This window comes from Centruroides vittatus, unplaced genomic scaffold (genome assembly GCF_030686945.1).
Source record: "Centruroides vittatus isolate TY-2023 unplaced genomic scaffold, ASM3068694v2 contig_738, whole genome shotgun sequence".
NCBI classification, from domain to species: Eukaryota; Metazoa; Arthropoda; class Arachnida; order Scorpiones; family Buthidae; genus Centruroides; species Centruroides vittatus.
This window is the reverse complement of record NW_027122474.1, coordinates 1451759-1476237: the sequence shown is the minus strand read 5'-3', so window position 1 is coordinate 1476237 and position 24479 is coordinate 1451759. Positions and strand designations below refer to the sequence as shown.

The 24479-nt window shown below is 33.7% G+C and overlaps 2 protein-coding genes across 19 annotated transcripts in view; one reads left to right on the top strand and one right to left on the bottom strand.

Moving 5' to 3' along the window:
• Positions 1-24479, top strand: part of LOC136981000 (arginine/serine-rich coiled-coil protein 2-like) — a 58478-nt gene that overhangs the window by 32643 nt on the left and 1356 nt on the right. The gene's annotated exons all lie outside the window — the stretch shown is intronic.
• LOC136980993 (uncharacterized) lies at positions 12579-14559 on the bottom strand. The gene has a single exon (XM_067277208.1). The coding sequence runs from the start codon at positions 14477-14479 to the stop codon at positions 12587-12589; it is 1893 nt and encodes a 630-aa protein (XP_067133309.1). The 5' UTR covers positions 14480-14559; the 3' UTR covers positions 12579-12586.

The following is a 24479-nucleotide window of genomic DNA, read 5'->3' as shown; positions in this document are numbered from 1 at the left end:
GAAAATCGGATGTGTTCTAACATATTACTCTTTTTCTTTTTTCTTCCAGAGCCCGTGAATCTTGCACGTCACTTTCTCTTGTTCTCCATTGTTACTTAACACTTCTATTGATACTTAACACTTTCATTGTTGATGGAAGTGTTAAGCCTTAATCCTGTCCCTCTCCCCGTGGGGAGAAATTTCGAAAAATCCCTTCTTAGTGTGCGTTTTTGTGACGTACCGTAACTATGTACCAAATTTCAACTTTCAACTCTTAACCGTTTGGGCTCTTAACATTTCCATTGTTACGTAACACTTCCATTGTTAACACTTCCATTATTACTTCACACTTCCATTGTTGCTTCACACTTCCATTGTTACTCCTAACCGTTTAGGCACGTCTCGATAATGTATATAGAAGCTTTAATCCTGTCCCTCTTCCCCGTGGGGAAGAATTTCGAAAAATCCCTTCTTAGTGTGCGTTTTCGTGACGTACCCTAACTGTGTACCAAATTTCAACTTTCAACTCCTAACCGTTTGGGCTCTGCGCTGATTATTATTATTATTATTATTATTATCAACTCGTCTCGATTATATATATAGATTATGAAACACCTTACTACCAGAAACAATTGTGAACAACTATGAACAAGTACTTTCAGCCTAATTTAGATCAATTGCAGGTTGTTTGTCTTTCGAATATAATATAGAATAATAATAAAATAAATAAATAAATACTTAATATAGTTCTGAAGGAGTTATCTCTCCCCTTCATTACTATATTTAGTATTTCAGTATTTATTTTTATTGCTTGGTGTTGTTAATATGTTTCAAGAATGTTATTTAAGTTACTCAATCTGGAATCTGTCACCAGTGTAATCTTGCGTGAAAAATCTTCTTTCCACAAACATTTTCGAACCTTTGAAATAGTTCTTCCTCGGGTATAGAAAAAATTTGGTTGGAATGCTTCGAAAATATGGAACATGGATAATTTAAACAGAAAAATAAAAAAATCAAACATTTGCATAACATAACTTTAAAGATGGACATGCGTATTTGTGTGTGGATGTTGATAATTACAGATCGCCGTTTATAAGGGCCTGCCAGGCTAGAGAAATATTAAGTTCATTCTTTCGGTTTATACAGGTGGTCGTGCGGTTAGCCTTATAGATGGATATGGCTTCTAGCCATTTTAAATGTTCTAGGTGGAGTGCAGTGGCCAGGGCTGTGGTGTATCGTCTGTGTCGAAGATCCATTTGGTGTTCACGTATTATGGTACTTAAAGAGTGCTTGGTTGAGCCAATATATATGAGGCTCTCGTCACATCTGTTATCTTTGAGTGGGATGGAGTACACACTGGGAAGCCTGCTATGAATGGAATAGTTTTTTCCATTCCTGAGGATGTCGAAGATTGTGGGACATCTTCTATAGGTTATTTGTAACTGATGCTTTCCAGCGATCTCAGCGTATATCACTTTAACATATGGGTTAAAGGTGACTGGAAAGTATGTATGATCTTCCGGGTTGGTCCTCGTATGCATAGCGGGTGCGTATTGCGAGCGTTGATGTTGTTCAATCAGACGGTGTACTAGACCAGGATAATCTGGCTGCTATCCTCTTAGCATAATTTAATTCAGTGGTAAGAGCTTGCTTGATGGATGAGTGAGAAAAGGCCTTTCTAACAAGAGTATTTTTCTTTACCTGAGGAAGAACTATTTCAAAGGTTCAAAAATGTTTGTGGAAAGAAGATTTTTTATGTCTCAATCTGAAACCGGTAACAGGTTCCAGATTGAGTATTTCACCCCTGGTGTCGGAGAAAAGTTGAATTTGTTATTTAAGTTACTTAAGTCATTAAGTCATCCACTTATTTATTATACTTTTAACTTAGTACATTTCATATTTTAAATTATATTCCTTACACTTTGAAATTTCTATTCCATGGTGAAATGAATTCTGTATTATATTTGAAAGATAGATAATCTAAAGATGGTATAAATTAGACTGAACTCAGGTGTTCCCCACCTTACAAATGTCCAATTTATGAGCTTTCAGACTTGCTAACAATTTGACCGTGTATGTCTAGAATTTAATTCTGCAAATTCTGAAGTTTTTCTGCTTGTGAGGTGGCATTGAAGTTAGTTTTCAGCAAGTAATAAATAATATATTTTTAATAATTAATTTAGGTTTATTTCTATTCCATATCATCATTTTTTGTTGTTGTCTGTATTTGAGGGTCCATTGGCATTCGTGAGGTGACATTGAAGTTGGTAATGCTGGAGTAACAGTATTTTTTGCTATTTGCAATTTTTATAACTTTTACAATTAGTGCTTCAAAAACATGTCCAAAATGTAATAGTAAATCTAGCAATGGAGATGAATATAAGAAATGTTGTACTGTTACTATGGAACTTAAACTGGACATTACAAAAATTAAGTTTGTTGAGTGGACACATTTGACACAACCACTACTAAGCAGTAGCAAATGTGTAAATGAGAATAATATATTCGATTAAGTACATTGAAGGATCAAACACTAACAATAAGTGGTTATTCTGTATTTAAATGTACTTTATAGGTTAATTTTCAAATTAGGACAAAATCTGGAGTACCTAAGTTGTTCATAAGTAGGGAAGCACCTATATTTATTTGTGGTAAAATTGTTGCTGGTAATGAGATGTTCGATATTTACTTAGTAACTCAAATCAATAGATTAGTTAAATAAATAAATATGCATAATTTAAATTTTTTGAAAATTATTTACATAGTTTAAATCCACTTTTAAATAAATATCTTCTTACCTAATTCGGTAAGAAGATATTTATTTATTTGTACTGAAACGAATCACACAATCAAGAACCTTTAAATGCCAGTAACACAAATTTTAATGACAACAAATGTTTTCGACCTTATCCAAGGTCTTCTTCAGGTTTTTATCCAACAAAATTCCAAAATAGAATGCATAGCACAAAATATTTGAAGATTATTTTTTAAAATTTGGAACAACAACAAACATATACAAAATCTACCATTCAAATTATTTTATATATGTTTGGTGGTGTTCCAAATTTTTAAAAATAATTTTCAAATATGTTTTGGAATTTTGTTGGTTAAAAACCTGAAGCAGACCTTGGGTAAAATCAAAAACATTTGTTTTCATTAAAATTTCTGTTACTGGAGTTTAAAAGTGGATTTACTGATAAAAGCAATTATCATCAGTGAATCTGCTTTAATTTTTTTAAATACCAGTTTTGTAGGATCTACCGGTTTTATTTAAGTCATTGCTTCAAAGATAATTTTTATTTATGTATACATGCTATTCTTTATAAAGAAAACAAATCCAGAATTTCTGTCTGAGTATACCTCAGGAGTGTGTGGGGGGAAAACCTAATGGGTGTTAAATTTAATTTTAAATGAGCAATATTTCAACTTAAAAGTAGTTTATGTTTAGATGATTCAAAATTTTCTAGATTCAAGTTTTTAAAAGCCTCTAATTTTATGAACTTTATACTATTTTATGTTTCTGAAAATTGACTTAAACTACAAGCCAACTAATGCCATATGTTATTGGCATTAGTTTGGCTTGTAGTTTATAATGTATCAGGTTGTAATGTTGTTGTTAATTGACTTAAATGTATTAATTTTTTTTTTCTGTTGACTATTTATATACATAAGTTATTACTAAAATAAGTGCAATAGTTCTTTAAATTGAAAATTAAAAATTAATGATTATGGGGATAATTGTTGAAAACTATTTGACAACATTCTTTAACTATTTTCATTTTATGGATATGTTAGGCTCAAAGACCAAAATTGCTCATTGAGTGAAAAAAACAACCACAATGTGTTGTGGCTAACTTGGCTAACTCAAAACGACCAGAAAGCGAAATCCGTGTTGTGGCTTTTGTGATATTTGATCGCAATGCATTCTGGTTAGGTTAGACTAGGTTACTCGGACAGGTTGAAATTGGTTCGAATGTTTTAGTTAGGGTGTCTGATGTTGATTGGGGACGTGCAGCTCCCAGAAGTGTTTTAGCTGTTATTGTGAGCATTAATTCATCAGGTCTCTATCAGTTAAGAAACAAGGGTCTTCTTGATCGACTATGCTCGTAATGAATTTACAATTTCTGAGAGTAACTTTATTAACATTCAGGACCTACCCTCAATTTCACACTTTGCTCAGCATCCACGTTAACATCTGGAAGTAAGCAAGGGTTTATAATGTGTCACTGTAAAAGATACTGTATTGATAAAAATTGCAAATGTCACTTAAAGAACATAAAATGCAACTTGGAAATGTCGCGGTAATAGTTGTAAAAATAAATAACTCTGAAACATTCTTGATTCTCATAAAAAAAGACTTATTTATTAATAAAAGTTCCTGACAAAGTAATTATTTTTAGTAAATTAGTTGTTAGAAAAATTGACATATTGAGCACCACAACAGATTTTCACAAATGATTACATGTTGTTGAAAAGCAACCAAGTAACCTAACCACCCTAACCAGAACACGTCATGGTCAAATATCATGAAAGCCACGACACGAATTTTACTTTGTGGTCATTTTGAAACTTTTTTTGCTTATTGAGCAATTTTGATCTTTGAACCTAACAGATACATATGTAAGAATAGTGATATTTTTTATATTTATAAAAGGGCATAAGGTTTGTACATTGACAGAAAAGGTTTGGGAATCACTGATCTAGTATAATCACTGCATAGTTTTTTTTGTAATATATCTGAATACAACTATTGTAAATATTAGTATCAAGCCATAATACAGAGTGATTCACTGGGACTGAACTCAGGAACACTTATTATATGGAATGAGTCTGTATAAAATGGAAAGAGTTTGAAACACGAACAGAACAATTCATGACAAAACAGTCAACCAAAGTATGTTTTATCTTACATGTTATTCAACTGTGACTTTGCAATCATGACATATTGAACAAAGTAAGTGTTCAAGCCTCAATCAGTCATCCTGTAGAGATAAATGATGAAAATGCATTTAGAATCTTTTACATCAAATGATATATACTAAAAATAGAAATAGTATTTAAAATAATCACAAATGTCTAAGATAAAATGAAACAAGAAAATGTTAGTTTATAGATTAAGATAAAAAGATGGTAATGTAATAATAATTTCTGATTGTATCAATCTAAAAATCAGTACTTTTAATATAAAAACTTTCATTTGCTAATCCAAAATGTCATTACAAATTGAACATCTGGGCTAATGAACAAGATAAATTATCTTCAAACATTATTTTTATGGAGAAGCCATTTTCAGACATTACAAATTACTAGTTTACAGATGTTATCAATAATTATATTATTTTTGACATTTAATCTTGTATCATTCCAAAACTATTTAATTGTATTAAAAACATTTCAAAATATTAATCAGAATAATAATTTCTGATAAATAATAACATCTTAAAGCTCGATATGTATAATGAAGCCTTCCGGGTGAGTTCTTTTATTCCAGAAGGTTCTAAAATTAATAATTTATTAAAAATTATAATTGTTAAGTTAGTTAACAGATGGGGCCTATTGTCTATCTCTAGTGACAAATTACTTTCTATCAATCATTTAATTAGCCAGATCTTTCAGGCGGTCGTTGGTTACTTCAGTTTCTGATAAACACCCCAACTTTGTATAGATATAATTCTACTGGAGTAGACTATAGAGTGGTTGAGTACAACCACCCACTCAGTAATATTTTTAAAAAAAATTGGGAGAGCTACACATAGAAGAATATTGTACAAGAGGAATCCTACAGTTTATATATGTCTGTGGAATGACAAAGACCCATTGAACTCCTTGAGAATTCTGGGTGTCTACATGATATCCATCATGGATGGCAGGGTAACATGAGACCTTTGTTTATCTGGGATTATGTGATTCTTATGGTAAGGAACATAAGTATACCATTCAGAAGTAGCTCCTCTCTACAGAAGTGGCTGCATATGCCTTGGATGATTTGGTCAAGGTTTGTTGGGAAGAAGCTAAGGTCATCAAGCATATCAGAAACAAGCACCACCTTAGACGTGTTAAGGTCCTCAATTGATAAATCAATGTGTAAGGGTAACTCTTGTCAACTACAAGGACATAAGCACAATATCATGTGCTTGGAAATCCTGGTTTTATGTCTGCTGAACATAATGCAACATATATTTTGGTTACTTTTTTTTTCTTTTAGTTTTTTGTACCTGTCACAACAATATGACAGATTGGAATTTTTTTTTTTTTAAATATATGTCATGTTTTGTATTTGCATATTTTATTCTGTTTCCATTAGTATTTGAAAATGTTTAATTTTGGAACATCAACCTAATGAAGGTTACTAAATATGACTAAAACAGTTTAAATGTCTTTTGCTGCTGCACAAGGTGGTATAGATGATTGAGTGATTTACTGCTGAAACAGTTACTTTATGAAGTATGTTCTTAAATTTTAAATTAAGATAAACTTTGTTTGATAGAAATGGTTTGGATATGATACATTTCACAAATCTTGGCTAAGCTGCTGTGATGGGCAGCAGAAAGGACAAATCTGTTAGTATGTTTGGAATACAAGTTCTATGAATTTAACAACATCCGAATCACATCTCAGATCGTCTGGATACTCTCTCTAGCTACTCTAGAGCCTCATTTGAGTCATTTACAGCCTCTGGTCAAGATTAATAAAATGACCTGTACTTACTGTTTGCAAAAGTCAGAAATAAGTATATAGTAACTATATAAACTTGATATTTTCAAGTAGTTATGTTCTGCAAAACTGCTGTGAATAAGAAAGTTATAAATATGAAAGGAAAAATACATTAAATAATTTTAATATATTAAAAAAAAATTATTTTTAAGAGACTTTCATTGGTCATGTTTTTCAAGACGTGGATAGTGGGAGTGGCCTACCCCATCCTACCATATACATCTCTACAATGCATTTACACACTCACGTGATTAAATTTTACATTTGATTATATTTCTTAAGTTATGGAATGGGGAGGATTGTGGAGGTGGGCCACCTTCCTAAAATATCATTAAAATGCATTGTCATTAGAGTTAGGTATTTTTCCAAATTTTCAGCCTCCTATTTTTAATTAGAAATGGATGAAATTTGAGTTGCAAGATTTCAGACAGGAGCAGTGGTGTAGCGTGGGTGTCAGCCACCCGGGGTGGAGGAAAATTCGCCACCCCCTTATTTAGGTATCTCAATTTAAAATATGCAGTAATTCTAAAGAACGTTTCGCAAGAACAATCATCATTATTGTGTATTGTACAGGTGTATTGTATTATTATTATTTATTGTGAAATTTTGCCTCCCCCTAAAAGTGCTGTTCCCACTACGCTACGCCACTGGACAGGAGACAAAGCAAGTTAAATAAAAGCATTTAAAAAATAGGTGATTAAAAATAAAAACTGGTTTCTATACAAAGAAATTTTCTTATTGCATTTTAATCTCTATTTTCTTCTTAATGTATCTTATTCAGGGGTGCAGAATATTTTCAGGACCCAGAATTTCCCCTAAAATTATTGCACAAAAATAAAACAATAATTTACAAATTAATTAATAATTACTACTACATAGTTTGAAAAATTTAAATTAAATCATATAAATAATTAACTAAGTCTACTGTATAATTTGTCACATAATACTAAAGTGATAAATTAATGTGAAAATTTTTAACTTAAAAGCACTTTAATTTAAAAGCATGTGTAATCATCATAGGATAGCATATACAATTATAAACTTGATATAAGTCAGTTTAAGTTTAGAATAATAAGAAATAAATTAATAAATGCTGTCCAATTATAAGTAATAGTCTTTCAACTTACTGCAATTATGTAAATTGTATCACAAATATAATTTGCATATAGTATTGTATAAATTACAATCCAGCAGTTGTCACAGAAGCAGGGTAAACACCATGAGCAAGAAACCACAATTAAGACTGGACCAAAGAGCCAAAATTATTCCTTTACACAAAGAAAATATTAAGAAACAAGAAATAATGAGGAAAGTGTATTGTTCACTATCTACAGGTGCAAAAAAATAATTTAAAAATTTAACAAAACTGAAAGTTTAAATGCTGAAAAAATGCACTTAGAAAAATTGTAAAGCAGAATAAACATGCAAACTTGAAACAGATGCCAAAAGAATTGAAATCTGTGATTGGAAAACCAGGTTCAAAAATAATGGTTTACCAATTATTTGAAGGAGATGGATTATAAGTAGCCATACCTAAAAAGAAATCTCATCTGACAAAATTTTAAAAGAAAAAATGATTAACCCGGGCCAAAAAATAAAAGCATTTTACACCTAAATAATGGAGGAAAAGTTTGGTGCTTGAAATGTGAAACCAACAATCTAGATTGTTTACAAGTCATTAAAGTTTCCACTAAAGTTACTTTATTAGATTCACTTGACTATAATGGACGTGGAAAATTGTTTTGCTTAATGAGACAGTAAATGGTGATATGTATTGTGATATTTTAGTATATTTCTTCATCCCTACAATGTAAGATCATTTTTGAGATGCCGATGTAATCTTTCAACAGAATGGATCTAAATGGCATACATGCAAAAAACCAAAGAATGGTTTACATCTGAAAAAATAAAGATCTTGGATTGCCTGGTAATTCACCAGACTTGTCCCCAATTGAAAATATTTGGTCCATTTGTTAAAAACGACTGTGAGAATTAATCCAACCAGTAAACAAAATTTAAAAGAAAATACTTAACAAAAATTTGGTCTGAAATTAGTCTTGAATGATGTCAATTACTTATTGATAGTTGACCAAAAAGAATAAAATCTGTAATCCATAATAAAGGATACACTGTATTATAATAGAATATTCTAAATTTTTTTAACATCATTCGCTTAAGTGAAAAATTATGACTTTTTGACATTATTTAGAAATTAATTTTATTAATGAAAATATAGCTAAAAGACCCGGCTAAATATTCCCTTATTTAATTTTTTCATATTTTTTCATTTTACCTACAGTACTTATTGTCATTCAAGAGTTGGCACTTTTATGGAGTTTCAATTATTCTAAACTTTATTTAATCAATACAATGTGGAAAAAGTTTTTATGTACAGTTTATCAATTTGCAAATTTTCTGTTTGGAGAACATTTCACTTTAATTCAAACTGACACAAAATTTCACCCATTAAATAGTGTCAAAAAAGAGTTTTGAAGTAAAAATGGATTTCTTTTTAGTTCTTTTTAAAGCTCTGTTTTGGTTTCAATTATTGCCAAAAAAAAAAAAAATCAAATCATCTTCCATAAAAACATATTTACATTAGTTGATTCAAATGAAACAATTGTTGAATCGAAGGTAAATCAATAACAAATTTAATGTGTAAACTAGTCATTTGATAGACTGATTTGATTAGAATCCATTTCTATTTTGATCAGATTGAATAAATTCCATCAAATGATTTGAGTCAAAATGAAACCCTTTCAATTTGAACTGACCCATGTAAACATTCCTTAACTGAAACTGACTCTTACTACTGCTGTAGCACATAACTGTGCAAGCGGGCAGCAATGTAACAATTGACAAGTGATCAGAAAGAAAGTAAACAGTGTTTTAATTTTACTATTAAAACATGGGATCTCTGCATTTTGGCAGATTTTCCCAATTAATATCTTGAGGCTTAGCTGAGATGCTACTTTTTTTTTTTTTTTTCTTTGCAGCAATTACCATAATGTTATTTTTTCTATCTCAAATTTTCCTGAGACTTGCTTTAATTTCTTCCAAACCTTGTTTGCTCACTTGGATATATTCTGCACTCCTGATCGTATGTATCGATATATTAAGCAAAAGTTGTCGTCATGTATGGCAAGTGCACAAGCAATCGAGCTAATGAATTTCTTCTCATGGTCTAGTGCTTTGATTCTGTCTTTGAGTGACATCACATTCTTTGGTCTTTTTGATATTTTTCCACTAGTCTTTTTTATTTAAATGGCATTATTGATTTGTAAGGATAAAAGAAAAAATGAACTAAAATTTTGTTCTAAAATATAATGCTAACATTTATAATATATACTAATATACAAATAGTAAACATTGTTTTGTAAGGTCATGTGCTAAAACAATGCAAGAAACTACAGAATAATATTTACTAGTGCAGTGTAATAATTAATGACACCAATTGCAATAGAATGCATTTAAGAAAATAACATAAAAATTCTTTCTCTTTATTCATTATTTAATTATTTCTTTTGTGAAAATGTGACTTTTAGCATATGAATAAAAAAATAATTGTAAATACCAAACCATAAATATGCAAAATATATGAATATGGAACTTGTAATACCTTTGTAATGATAGTATTTGCAGATGTTTAACTTATTATTTTTTTTAGAATATCATTTATATGTAAAATTATGATATAGTTAAGATTGTCTTTTGGAGAACCTTTTACTAAATAGAACTTTTTTACTGGCTTTTATTACATCTTTGAAGCACAATTTTTATCAGTTTCATTTATCATATTGAATATTTTTTTTTGTGATGGTGATGATCTACTTGAAATCATTAGACAATAATGAATTCTTAATAGTTAGGATACTGAAAAAATGAAACCACAAGTAATATATGTCTCTATTTTTATCAAGCATCAAGCATTTTAAAATATTTAAAGTTTAGTAATTATTAATTTTATTTTTTAAATTAATTTTATTATTAATGAAAAATGTTTAATATTTAAATATCTGTTTGTTAGAAGATCCAGTAAAACAGATGTTTTGTTAATTTATAAGAAAAATTTGGAATTTATTGTTTAGTTGTGGGAATTCTTGATGATGATGGCTAGAAAATGTAAAGCAAATGACCTGTTAATGGAATAATAAATGTACAATAATGATAATTTCCTAATAATTTTACAACAAACAAACATCTAAACATATACATTACATTTTGAAGATTGTCTACATTGTGTCAATTCTCAGAAATTCCACTATTTTAAGCAGACAAGAAGTTTTTTTCATAATTTGGCTAAAATATCTTCTTGGTTCTTTGGGCTATTCCAGTTATTTTCCCCTCAGCAACAAGGAAGAAAGAATTATTACTTCTAATGTTTTTTACATATAAGAGTATTTTATGTAACAAGAACATTAACCTTTCTGCAGTGGGTTAGTCAGGTATGATGCTATCCTTGTGTAGTGGAGAATAAACGTGGGAAATTTTTTAAGTACTTTCCTATGCGTTTTTTCTCATTATCGTTCCGGAAAAACATTTTGTAAACAATTATGTCTAGTAAAGAAGAGTCTTTTTTTTATTGTCACATAATTCCTTTTTTATGTGAATTTTTTTTATGATAGTTTTTGGCGATATCTAAAAAAAATTTTGCAGATATAGCCATCGTTTAACAGTGCCACATGATCGCTCTTGACGGATATATCTGTCGGTCACTGCAGAGTGGTTAAGATCAATTTTTTTTACATAAATTTCAGAATAAAACTCACATTTTTTGAATGTTCAGTACACACCTTAAGAAACAGCTTATAACATACAAAAAACAGTGCCCTCTACAATTACATTTTGGCATTAAAAAAAAATACCATTTTGAAATCAAAGTTTCTTCAAGTGTGTTTTCTTTTTTTGCAATATGATGAGTAATTCAAAATTTCAACATGTTCTTTTATACGTATACATACATATATAATTATCAAATCTTAAAGGTGTGATTTATAAATAAATATGATAAATAGCTGAAAGTCAAATTTATTCAGGCTGTATTTTAGTTAGACTTTAGTCATTGAAAATAAGTAGATTAGTTGATTAAAGTGTAACCAAAATATAACATAAAGAAATTTGGTTATAAAGACTTGGGACTTAGTTGTTTCATATACTGTAGGTATATTAGATATTAGATCAAAGGCAGAGAGAGCTATCCGTTACTTGCTTACGGACTTGGCCCTGTTGGAAGAGGAAAGAAGGAAGAGCATGTGGTCGAAGTGTGAAGAGAAAGTAAGATAGGAAAGTGTGAAGTAAGGCCTGGGAGACGCCATGGGCGCCCGCATCGCATTTATTAATAAACTGATTACAGACAATTACAAATAATTACAGTTGGTTATAACGTGACTACAATATAGACTTTACATCGATGATGTGTACACAGAGCATGGATGGTCAACATAAATATAATTACAGGGTAACAAGATTAAAGTAGGAAAACAGGTACAATTGGCTAGCTCCACAAAAACGTGGCGGCGCTGCGCTCGCCGCGCGTGTTACAACAGGAGACTTAATACTAGCATATATGAAGTAAAATTTCTACATTAATAGGTTAGAGGAACAGAAAACAGCATCACGGCCATTATGCCGCGTTTACAACACATGGGATAACGAAAACGCAATTTGACATTTACAAGGAGCATTACCTTACACATACGCGAGTTAAATAATTCAATACGTAAGATACATGACTATACAAGATGATACGGCTGCCTACACAGCCCCTGTGGATACCAGAAGCTAATACAGAGTTACCAATCCACCGAAAGTACCGTCCAACAGCCGTTCGAATGACCTTTAACAATGCGGCTCTACACCGCCTGGCATTGGTGTGGTTGGTAGATGACGAGTCCTATGTCGCGGTCACAGTACGATAGTTGTTGCACAGCGCCTTTGTGTTTTTGATGTATTTCTTGAGGCTGTTCCAGACATCTTTGTTCTTAAAAATGTCATTCGGTCTTGGGGGCCAGTTGAGACCGTTTTTAAGGCAGGTCCCCATAAACGGGAGCCTTTCTTGCTCGTAGATTGGACAGTCATAGAGAAGATGGTTGCCATCACCTTCGCTTAAGTCGTCGCAATTACATGTGTTAGCCTCTCGTTTGCCGAATCGGCAAAGGTAAGAGGCGAAGTTGCCGTGGCCAGTAAGGATCTGCGAGGTTTCAGCGTCAGGAGTGTAATGTTTGGTCTTTAAGCGGAGATGGATAGATGGGATGTAGTTGTGAGTAGTCCTGCCGGTATCGGCAGAGTCCCAATCACGTTGCCACTGGCTGATTTCAAGCGTGTGCAGTTGATTTTTAAGCCAAGTGTTAGGAAGTCTTTTATAAGTAGGTTCACCGTCTAATATGCTAGCCCTTTTTGCCAGTTTGTCTGCGAGTTCATTACCGGGGATTCCCTGGTGTCCCGGTACCCAGTTGAAGATGACTTTCTTGGTTTTCCCCAGATTATTGGCCGTTGATATTAGTTCTTGCGAGAGGCCGGTATACCTTCTTTTGTTCATGAGGATCTTAAGTGCCGTTTGGCTATCTGTATGAAACTTTATATGGCCTTTATACCTTTGGTTGTTCTCCGTGACATACTTGATTGCTCTGTATAAGGCCCACTGTTCCGCTTGTATGTTTGTACAGTGGGAGGCCATCTTGAGGTAGGCTTGGTATTTAGCCTTCCCTTGATTGTTCATTATAACAAAACTGGCACCCGTTCCTTCGTCGCTCTTTGACCCGTCTGTGTAGACGTCCCATGTAATTTGAGTGTTTCCGTCGTTTTCCGGGTTAAGGTTTACTACATAGGTGTTATCCTCGTGTGGGTGACGTCTTTCCATGCCGGTTGTCTGTATGCTTTCCATTCCGTTTTTGTTAATTGTCTCTATTATGTCCGAGATTCCTCTTGTATATTGATTCTCGTTCCCGTTGCTCGGTCTTGTTGTCGTATGTTGAATGTTTATGTTTTTACTAATGAGCCACTTGTAGGCTACACTTATGGCCTTTATGTGGATCGGTGTTATACCGGCCATAACTAGCAGGGCGTTGGTGGGCGCTGTACGGTAAGTCCTACAGACTTGTATGGTGTAGCGCCTCTGGATCGATAGCAGCTGCCTCTTTGCATGTATGTTGTTCAATGCCTCGTACCAGATTGGAATGGCATACAACAGAGCGGGCTCAAGGGCTGCCTTATAAATAGCTCTCTTGTTTTTGAAATTTAATCCCCAATCTTTTCCCGTGATCCATTTTAACACGTTTGCCCGTTGGATTGAAGTCTGGTATAGCTGCTTGATGTGATGCTGCCAGTTTAACTTCTCGTCGAAGTATATGCCGAGGTACTTTAGCTCCTGGCCGACCTTTATTTTTTTCCCTCCGATGTAGATGCAGGGTGCCCTTTGTAGCCTTCCGCCTTTATTTTGACGGGTGCAGACCAGAGCTTGGCATTTCTCGAAATTTATTGGCAGCTTGTTGTTTGTGCTCCAATCGTAGATGTGTTCCAGATGTTTGTTGGAGATTTCTGCTAGTTTAATGCTATTTCTGTGGGCAACCATTAACAGTAGGTCGTCGGCAAACGCCTGGATGGACGCTTCTTCGGAGTTTGGGAACGAGTTTAATAGGCTGTCGAACACTAGGTTCCATAGACCTGGTCCGCATCTTGAGCCCTGTGGACAGCCCCTGTTGATGTTCTTTTCGATGTTTATAGTTCCCTTCCTGAATACCACTTTCCTGTTTGTGAGGTAATTTTTGGTGATTCTGTAGATATTCATTGGGGATTTTATTGTCTTTAGCCGGTGTAGGACGCTTGGCCACCAAAGATGGTCAAACGCCTTCTTGAAGTCTATACTGATTAAGATTGCATGGTTGTTCTTCTTCCAAGTGTTTTTAATGTAAGTTTTAACCTGAAGGGCGGCGTCTGTTGTTGATTTTCCAGGACGGAAGCCGTATTGTTTGGGGCTTTGATGGTTTCCTTGGTGTAATATCCAATTAATTCTTTCGATGATTAGTCCGTCCAGGGCCTTCCCGAGCACCGGGAGAAGGCTTAATGGTCTGTAGTGACTGGGCTCGGTTGGTTTTTTTACCTTGGGGATTAGTTTGATATTCCCCACCTTCCATTCGCTCGGGATGAAGCCTGTCTGTAAGCATTTGTTGAATAAGTGGACCAACGAGATTGGTATGGCCTTAAAGACTTCTTTCACCATTTCGGGTGTAATATTGTCCAAACCGGGCGCTTTTTTATTGGCGAGCGACGTGATTGCCCGCTCCACCTCCCGGAATGAGAATAGCTGGTCGTTACTCGTTGTTGTGTAGTTATCGGCGCCAGTGCGGATGGTATTGTGTATTGATGAGTCCTCCTCTGCGATATCCATCGGGAAGTGATAATCCATGATTTCTGTGATATTTTGTTGGATATTGGGAATGTTGTTGTTTTCCTGGTGGCTAGTTTCGATGATGTCGGGGATGTTTAGCTTTTGTCTCTTTTTGTAGATAACGTGGTATGGAATGTCCCAGGGACCGTTTTTATTGGACGCACTACAAAATTCCCTCCACGCCTTCGTTCTCGTTTTATTTATCAGTTTCTTGTATTCTTTTAGTTTTGTCTTATATATCTCTTTTAGCCTTGCTTTCTCCTCCTCGTCTCTCGTTCTGGAGGCCTTTCTGCGGGTCTTGGAGACCCTATCCCTTTGTATGGATAATTCATCCGTCCACCAGTAAGTCTTTCTGTGTTTTGTAATTTTTACTTTGGTGGCTTGCTTCTTGGCCAGTAAAATGGTTTCAGTGATGAATTTTGCGTATCCATCCATGTCTTCCTGGGTCTTTATATCAGGGAAATGGTAGGTCCTCCATTGCCTGCTAAAACATTCCCGAAATGCCTCCCAGTTTGTTTGCATTCTATGATGATTAGTTTGTCGTTCTTCGATTATGATGTCAGAGACTTGGGTCAGGAGGTATCTGTGATCGCTGGCGGACGGAATAAGCAACGTCTCGCAGTCAGCGATCCGATGACTTAGGTCCGCAGAAACCAGACAGGCATCCGTCCAGCCCTCCGCATGAGGAGTGTGGAAAGTTGGGTGGGTTGTCATGTTGACCGATATGAGGTCATTTTCGTCCATAAAATCTGCCACCAATCTTCCCCTTTTATCTTCCTTAGTGTGGAACCAGATCGCTGATTTTGCGTTCAGGTCCCCAGCAATGATGACATTTTTTATGTCAATTTTGTTTGTAACACTTGCCAGCTCGTTGATGCAGCTCTCATCATTTTCGTCAGGTGAAAAATACACACTGATTAGGTATATTGGATTCTCCTGGTGTAACACCGCAGTGCATATGTTGGGCGAGCAAAGCCACGGGATGAGGGCGATGTTTAAGTTGTCGTTGCAAACGAGAATCCCGCTCTTCGGCCGTGTATTTACGTGGCCTGCAAGAATTCTCCAGTTCCCAAATCTGACGATAGTATTGTCAATAGTGTAGGGCTCCTGGATCATTATGATATCGCTGTTTGTGTCGTTTGCTGTCTTAATAAGTAACGAGCTGGCTGCCTTGCACTTTTGGGCGTTTATTTGAAGGATTCTGATCGTGTTGGTAGTCCGGTGTTGGCTATTTGTTGTTGTTTCCTCCGTCAACTGGTTGTCAGTGGTGTGAATCTGAGTTGGATTGCTATTGTGACTATAGGCCATAATCTGTTCTATTTATGCGTTGTTGCTTCAGTCTTTGGAGGATAGGGCAGTTGTTGCTGAATGCATTATGATTGATCGGCCTTTGTTTGTTTTCTGGGAGACTTTCGTTTGCTTTTTTGCAGTTAACACATACTGGATTTTTCTGCCGTCTGTTACAATCTTTGTAGCCATGATCCTTCGTGCAGTGGCTACATTTTCTATCACTTGTGCAGTCCCGTGCATAATGGTCAAAACCACAGCACTGGTAGCACCGGACAATCGGTATGAAGTCATCGACGTAGATCGTAAACCACGACATGGATATATGTCTGTGGTGGATGAGAATGTTGCGGATGGCTGGCGTGACTGACAGAACAACGTTTCGGCAGTTCTCTTTGACTCTGCCGTTTTTCAGAATTGTGCTGATTTTACACTCTGTTCTTACTTTGTCCGTTGGCTTGTTTCCCCAAATATAATTCTGCTCTGCCATAACTCCGATGATGTCTTCTTCTGTTATGGCGTTGGGGACGTTTAGTAGTATAACCCTGGGCTTTCTGCCCTCAGATATCTTGCAGTTGATTTTCGATTGTATGTTCGGTATAGCGTCGATGGCGTCTTTTAATACTTTACTGTCTTCCTCACTTCCGACCCTAACACACACTCCATCTGCCTTGACCCTGCGAACGGCCTTAACCGTTATCTTTAGCTTGTGAGGTTTGATTTCTTTGAATATTTTTGATGTAACCTCGTTCATATCGATTTTCTCACCTTCCTCTACGGCTTGTGGGTACAGGAGGACGGCGTGGGTTCCTCCAGTGCCCTCAGACTGCACCTTCGTGCGAATCGAGTCCGAAATGGTTCTCGTTGTGCGGCTAGGTCTGATGCCAGGTCCTATGTCTGCGATAGCGCTGGCCACCTGTGCATAAGATTTCCTCGTTGAGGGTGATTCCTGGACTGGGATCTGTGCTGGAGTGGCCTCTAGTTTGGTCCTCATTTCGCGCAGAATCCCGAACATCTGATTCACGCAACTGTGCAGTTGTAACGCACGGTTCTTTAACTCCTTACGTTCTTCTGTGTTCAGTGTAGGTTTATGCTTGGCGGGGAGAAGATCCATAACCTTCTTAAAATGCAGGCTGGCTTCCCCCAAGATCTTGTCTTCGAGGTTTTGTATACTGGCCGGAGGACCTTGTGTGGCTGGTACTGATGGCGTAGATGGTACTGTTAGTTGTTCCACATCCTCAGGCGGTTTTGGAGATTCCATCGTGATCGAGAAGCGAAGTCAAAACGTTCCTTACCAATAAATATACCGCAATAGCCGTTCGGCTCGTACACGCCGATCGGCTTAATGAAAGTAACTTTAACACAACAAGGATTTAGGCCTCGGAGAACTGGGCCCTTAGCAAATACAGCAATACACGTGAAACAGTTAAGTAAACGCGGAGACAATTTGTTCCGAAAAACAACAGTACTCCGATCGGCTAAGCGCCTAGCCGTTAACCCGCCGAACCGAATCAGCTCGCACTAACCCGGTGGGTAAAAAAGTAAAGATAAAGTTTCCACCAAAAAGCGGAACCGGGAGGCAGATACCCGCTATCACACGAGAACGACGCCGAACGGTTAAAACCACGCCGATCGGCTAGCAACCACGTGGCGGATTGGCTCTTTGTTAACGGTAAAATTAGAACGTTAATAACTCAAGAACCGTAAGAGCGAGCCGAATGAAATTTATACACGTCTTAGATGGGAGTATTATCTGACTAATACCGTCGTTAATCTTAATCGATGGCAAAAATGGGGCCCTAAGGAGCCCGAGCAAAATCGAAAATTACGGACGCTCGTAACTTTCGAACTACCGGTCGGAAAACCAAAATGTTTACCCTTACGGAATCCTTATTACTTGCGCTATCCAACGGTATATTCCTTTTATCTGTCGACGCAAAATATCCTGAGATTTGGCGATCAAAGTACGGAGCACAATTACTAGCACCCATTCACCTGGCGAGCTAAGCAGTAATCATACTGTAGGTATATAAATATGAGACTAAAAGTTCAAGAACTCGAAGTATTTAATGTTATAATAATGTTACCATCAAAAATGCTTTATTTAAATATTTGGTCCTTAAGCTTTTGTTGTCTCTTATCTATTTTTTTTAATTGATATTGATGGAGTGGTTTGTGACAAGGAAGGTATGCTTATGTACTGTACTTTATTAATAATGTGTGTTATCTAACTTGATGATATATATATTTTCAGTGAATATTAACTTCAAAGATGAAACTTTTGGAGAAATCTATACACTTAATAGAAATGAACAAACAAAAAATTAATTTCAGTAAATTATTACTTATATTTATTGTTACATCATAATGTAATAGTATTTATTTATTCACAATATTTAAAGAAATACTATAAAAGTGTTGCTTGGTCAGTCTTCATGAAATTAAGATTAACATAAAGAAATGTTTAATTTCTGAAGAATTAAAGATATTTACAATGTTGTATTGTACATTGGAGTCTCTAAATAAGGCTCCTGAAGCATATTTATGTGGCCTGTGTAGCTTGTTTTCACTGATATATTTTATCATCAGCATTTGAACTAGTTCAGAGCATTATAAACTTTTGAATAGTCAACTAGAATTGAAAGACCTGGCTGCAAATGATTTTTTATGAGAACTTAATTAAAGAAGGAATTTGTAAATTTTCATAAATCTCATCAGAAGAGAATTTTAAGTCTTAAGACGTTTGCACTGGGAATACAGTATTTTCTAATTTGGTTTTACATGCCTTTGTGAACAGACTTTTTGAAAATAAAAGAAATAAAATCAAAATATCAAACTTCATTGTAAAGCAAATATCTAAAGATGATTTTAATATTGAGTGCCACAAAATTTAATCCTTAATTTTGATGACATTCTCCACCAAAGCAGTTGCAAATTTTACATTGATTTATATCTGTTGTTGAGAAATAAAAAAGTCTTAATCTTTGACAATATCTTTCGTATCTGTTCCCAGACTTTTTTACATCTCACATGGCTCTTCTCAGAAAAAGTTGGATCCCCTTGCTGTACAACAACATAAATTTAGAGAATGTTCTAGGTCAGGGGTAGGCAACATTTTTAAGTGCATGTGCCAAAATTGCCAAATCTGTGATGCAAAATTTTCTCATGTGCCAGCCAAAATTTTAGGGAAATTTGATATAGTGGCTACACAATGTTTCTAGAAAGCTAGATTGAGCAAATTTTCTGCTAAATCGGCAGTTTTTTAGGTCACTATATTGGAGATAGATTTCTTGGAATAGATATTTGTTTTATTGCCGTATTACTTATTTTTACTAAAACAGTTCATAGAACAAGAAATCCTTGTTAGTTTAAAATTCAAGAAACAAAATAATTGCAACTTTGAATTATTGAGTTTCAAATTATCCGAGATTTACAATTTCTATAGAATATGCCAAATGCCGTGTAACTGATAGCCATATTTCATTTGTTTAATAAATTATATGTATACAGAATGCCATTTTCATTAATTAATAATAATAATATAAATAAACTGCAGGTAAACAGCACAAGTCTGGTGAGAACCTCACAGGTTGCCAGATAGGTTTTATAACAAGTAAAGCAGACTTCCCCTAAATGTACCCCAAATTATTTTTAAAGTGGTTCAAAAAGTAGTAGCCTAAAGCCCTACAAATATCTCAATCTGCTATTGCAGCACAATCTTGCTATCCTGAAAACCAGCTGTATTTTATGAGATGAGAGAAAAAAAGGTAGTCCATGTGTAAAGTTACACCCAAAAATGTGTTACTGTAAGAGAAAAGCTATATTAAACAGATTAGGGTTGTTCGTGGTCTATTGTTCTCTTATAGCATAGAGACACTTCAATCTAAACGAATGAGTTAACATACTCTTATCACAGTTTGGACAGAATTTTCACTTCAAATTTTGAAGTAGCTGTAATTCGAGGTAACCGAATTCCTTAACACATAAATATCTAAATCCCTTGTCAGGACAAAAGTAGTTATGAACTAACAGGATTTCAAACTATCCAAGTTCAAATTGATGAGGATTTCCTGTACAGTAGAGCATTGATTAATCCAAAACAATTCGGGACTAGGGTTGTTCGGATAACTGATCATGTATGAAAAAATATATTAACCTATCCCATGTTGAAATTTTTCTCCATTGTGTGTTGCTTCCCATTGAATTTTTGTCAATGTTAAGCCTAACGAAAATTTTTAAAAAAATAATAATCATGGCTATTGTATCGTTAAAAAATTATTTCTTTATTTTGCAAAAACAAAATAAATATAAAAACAAAAAAAATTATATTTCGGAAGTTAATCTAGTATCAAAAACGTTTCGATTCAGCATGACACACCGTCCTCAGAAAAAACTAGCAAAACTTTTTCTTTCTTGGGTTTATCTGGAGATGTCAGCCACTTGGGCTATATTCTCTGAGGAGCTGAAGCAAAACTCGCCACTCGTGACAATGAAAAAAAAGCTTTGCTGGCAGCACTGAGAGGGGTACTTAAGAATGTGCTAGTCAAATACTAGCACATTCTTAAGTACCCCTCTCAGTGCTGCCAGCTAAAACACGCACACCAACAAAAATAATATTGGAGTAGCTCAAGGCATAGCCAAATATTGCAGCGCCACAGCACTAGTGGAAATTTGAATTTGCCGACAGGAATGCTTTCAGTTGATCAGTATTCAGATAATTGATGCTCTGCTGTATTTCTTTATTGCATTTTTATTTAGTATCACACTACTCAGTAAAATTGTATTCTATTAAATTAAAATACACAATGAAGTGAAGATGGATATTTTTTTGTTAGGATGAGCCTTGGGTTGTGTGCTGAAAAAGTCATTGGCTTGGATGCCAAGAGTTGTCCATCTGTTCTAGGTCAGAATGTCAGTATTGAAGATGTACTGTACAACTGACTCATTGGTAATGTTAAAATAACTATCAATGTTGTATCACTGAAACAAATTTCAAAAATTAGCTGTGTGTATAAAGATGCAAGTGAATACAAACAAGACAGATCATAATAATTAGATATTACATATTGTAATATTTATTTATATACTGTATATTGTTAGATGAATCTTCCATTTCAATGAGAATAGAAGCAGCATAGCTTATTAATGCTTTTTTTATGAACAGGGCTGTGCAAATGATAGGTGCATTGGATGCATTGTACCAGATCCCCAAAGCTAGTGGGTCCTGAAATAGAATGAAATTTGAAAAAAAGTAACAGAATGAAAATATAATGATTTTACCATAAATTATTAACTTATACACACACATGTGCATGCATTTAATGTATTTGTTTATTCCAAACAATAGCTGTTATCATCATCATTGTCATCATACAGGAAAAGAGATTCCTTTTGGCTCTCTTGTACACCCAAGACTCAATATACCAGTCAGATTGTAATTTGTATATGTAACGTTTTTTCATCAGATCCGTTGCATTAAATGCTATTATTTTTGTGGTTATTAAATCATTTAATATCTGCATAGTGTTTACTATTATACAATAATTAAATAAAATTTGCTAGAATTGGTAAAATTTAATGATAACTTTTTTTATTAGTGATATAAATTTCAATGAAAAAGTTTGAAAATGAAAGAATTAGTCTATAGAATATACACATAGCTATTGTTTATCGTGTTTATATATTATTGTGCAGATGTGCATAGTTAATTATTTAAAAATACTTAGTCATCATATTAACTGTCAGGTGGCTTTATCTGAACGTTATATAAACATTTTCAATGATGCTTCGTGGAACTGCACTTCAGGAGCAAGAAATATGTGAAATTTATTACTTTGAGCAGAAGCTTAGGCAAACTACAGTCTGTTACAAAAGTATAGGAACACCATAAATTTTGTTTTTTTTTTTTTTTTCAAAATTTATTTTGAAATTATTACTGAAAATATTATTAATTATTATTTTAATTATTTTATCAGGTGTTTTACATTTCCTAAAGCAGCATAAATTTTTTTTCACAAATATTCATCTTTTGATGTGTTACAAAAGTATAGGTACACCACTTAAAAGTCTCTTAAAAATTAATTTATCATAATATTAATTAAAATTATTCAAAACTAGGGTGAGATGTCATCATTTTTAACTGTCATGGTGGCTTTTCTGAACGTTATATAAACATTTTCAATGATGCTTCGTGGAACTGCACTTCAGGAGCAAGAAATATGTGAAATTTATTATTTGAGTGGTTCAGGCAAGTCTCTGAGGCAAATTGCTGCTGCTGTAAATAGATCTATGAATGCTATTCAATATGTTTTCCAACAAGGTAAAAACTATGGGCAAAAAAAAGAAGTCAGGATGGCCTAAGTGTTTAACATTCAGGAATGAGAGACAAGTTTTGAAGCTTATAACTATTAAAAACATGTCAACAAGGCAAACTGCTGCTGAATTACCAGTAGATGTATCTTGTGCGATCGTTTGGAGAACTTTAAAAAACTATGACAATGTAAAATATTTAAAAATGAAGTTGAAACCACCTTTAACTGCCAAACACATATCAATGCATTTAAACTTGGCTAAAGACAAGATGGGATGGAGTGAAGAACGGCAAGAAATAATGTTTAGTGATGAGAAAAAGTTTAAATTAGATTGTCCTGATGGGTTTTCATATTGTTGGCATGATTTAAGAAGAGAAAGAGAAGTTAAAATAAGCTGGCGACTAGAGGTAGGGTATGTAATGATTTGGGGAGGTAAAACTGGTTTAGTATTTGTTGACAAAAATATGATTACATTTGGTGCATTAATTGGAGGTTATAAATGGTAGTTTCAACAAGATAATGCTCCCATTCATGCCTCAATGTCAACAAAAAATTGGTTTAAAAAAGAAAATATTGATGTAATTGACTGTCTTTCACATAGTCCAGATTTAAATCCCATTGAATATTTATGAGGGATTTTAGCAGCCATTGTTTATCAAACTGGGAAACAATATGAATCTGTAAATCAATTGAAAATTGCAATAATGGATGCATGGAGTGAAATTAAGGATGAACAATTAAAAAAATTAATAAACTCCATGCCTAACAGACTTTTTCAAGTAATTGTAGCCAAAGGGGATGAAACCAAATATTAAAAGTGTTTAAAATATATTTAAAAATTATTATTATGTAATTTTAGAAAGTGTACCTGTACTTTTGTAACAAGTAAAAAACTGAAAAACTGTGATAACTTCTATAATATTGTTGTTTAAAAATAAAAAGCTTGAAAATGATATTTTTGTAATTGTTTTAAAACATATAAAACTGATTTCAAAACAAAAATTTAAATAAATTTTGAAAAAACAAAATTTGTGGTGTTTCTATACTTTTGTACCATGTCAAACAATTCTTAAATGAAGATATAGTTAATAACTTCTATTAAGTACTAAAATGATATAATTTTTATGGAATTAGAATAGAGTTTAATATAATTCCAAGAAAATCTTTCAGATACTATCTAAATTTGTTAATAATATTTTAAAATTTGAAATTCTTATATTATTATCAAAACATTGATATATTAAATCTTTACCAATGTTTGAAATTAGCATCTTTAATTATGTCAATTTTGATTAAGGATGAGTTAAAACTTTAACTAGAGATGTATTTTCTTTGGGACTTAGCATAAAGTTGCTATTGAGAACAAATCATACAGGAACACTCCTCTTGATGGAAAAAGTAGATTTTTATTTTCTGTAATTTACAATGGATATGCATTTCAGGCTTTATGCCTCTCTTCGGTCCTTATTTTATTACATACCTCTGTAAACTTTAAAACCAATAAAAACTTTTTTAACCAGTTATGTTTTTTACTACTTTTTTCAGTCAATTTTTTCTACATTTTAACCAAAATATTTTATTTTACAGTTTTTACTTTTTCTACCAACAGTTGTAATAATTAGTTATTCCAGTTGTCACTATAATTATTTTTAGTTTTATCGATATACATAATAAAATAAGGACCGAAGAGGGGCATAAAGCCCAAAATGCATATCCATTGTAAATTACAGAAAATAAAAATCTACTTTTTCCATCATCAAGAGGAATGTTCCTGTATGATTTGTTCTCAATAGTAACTTTAT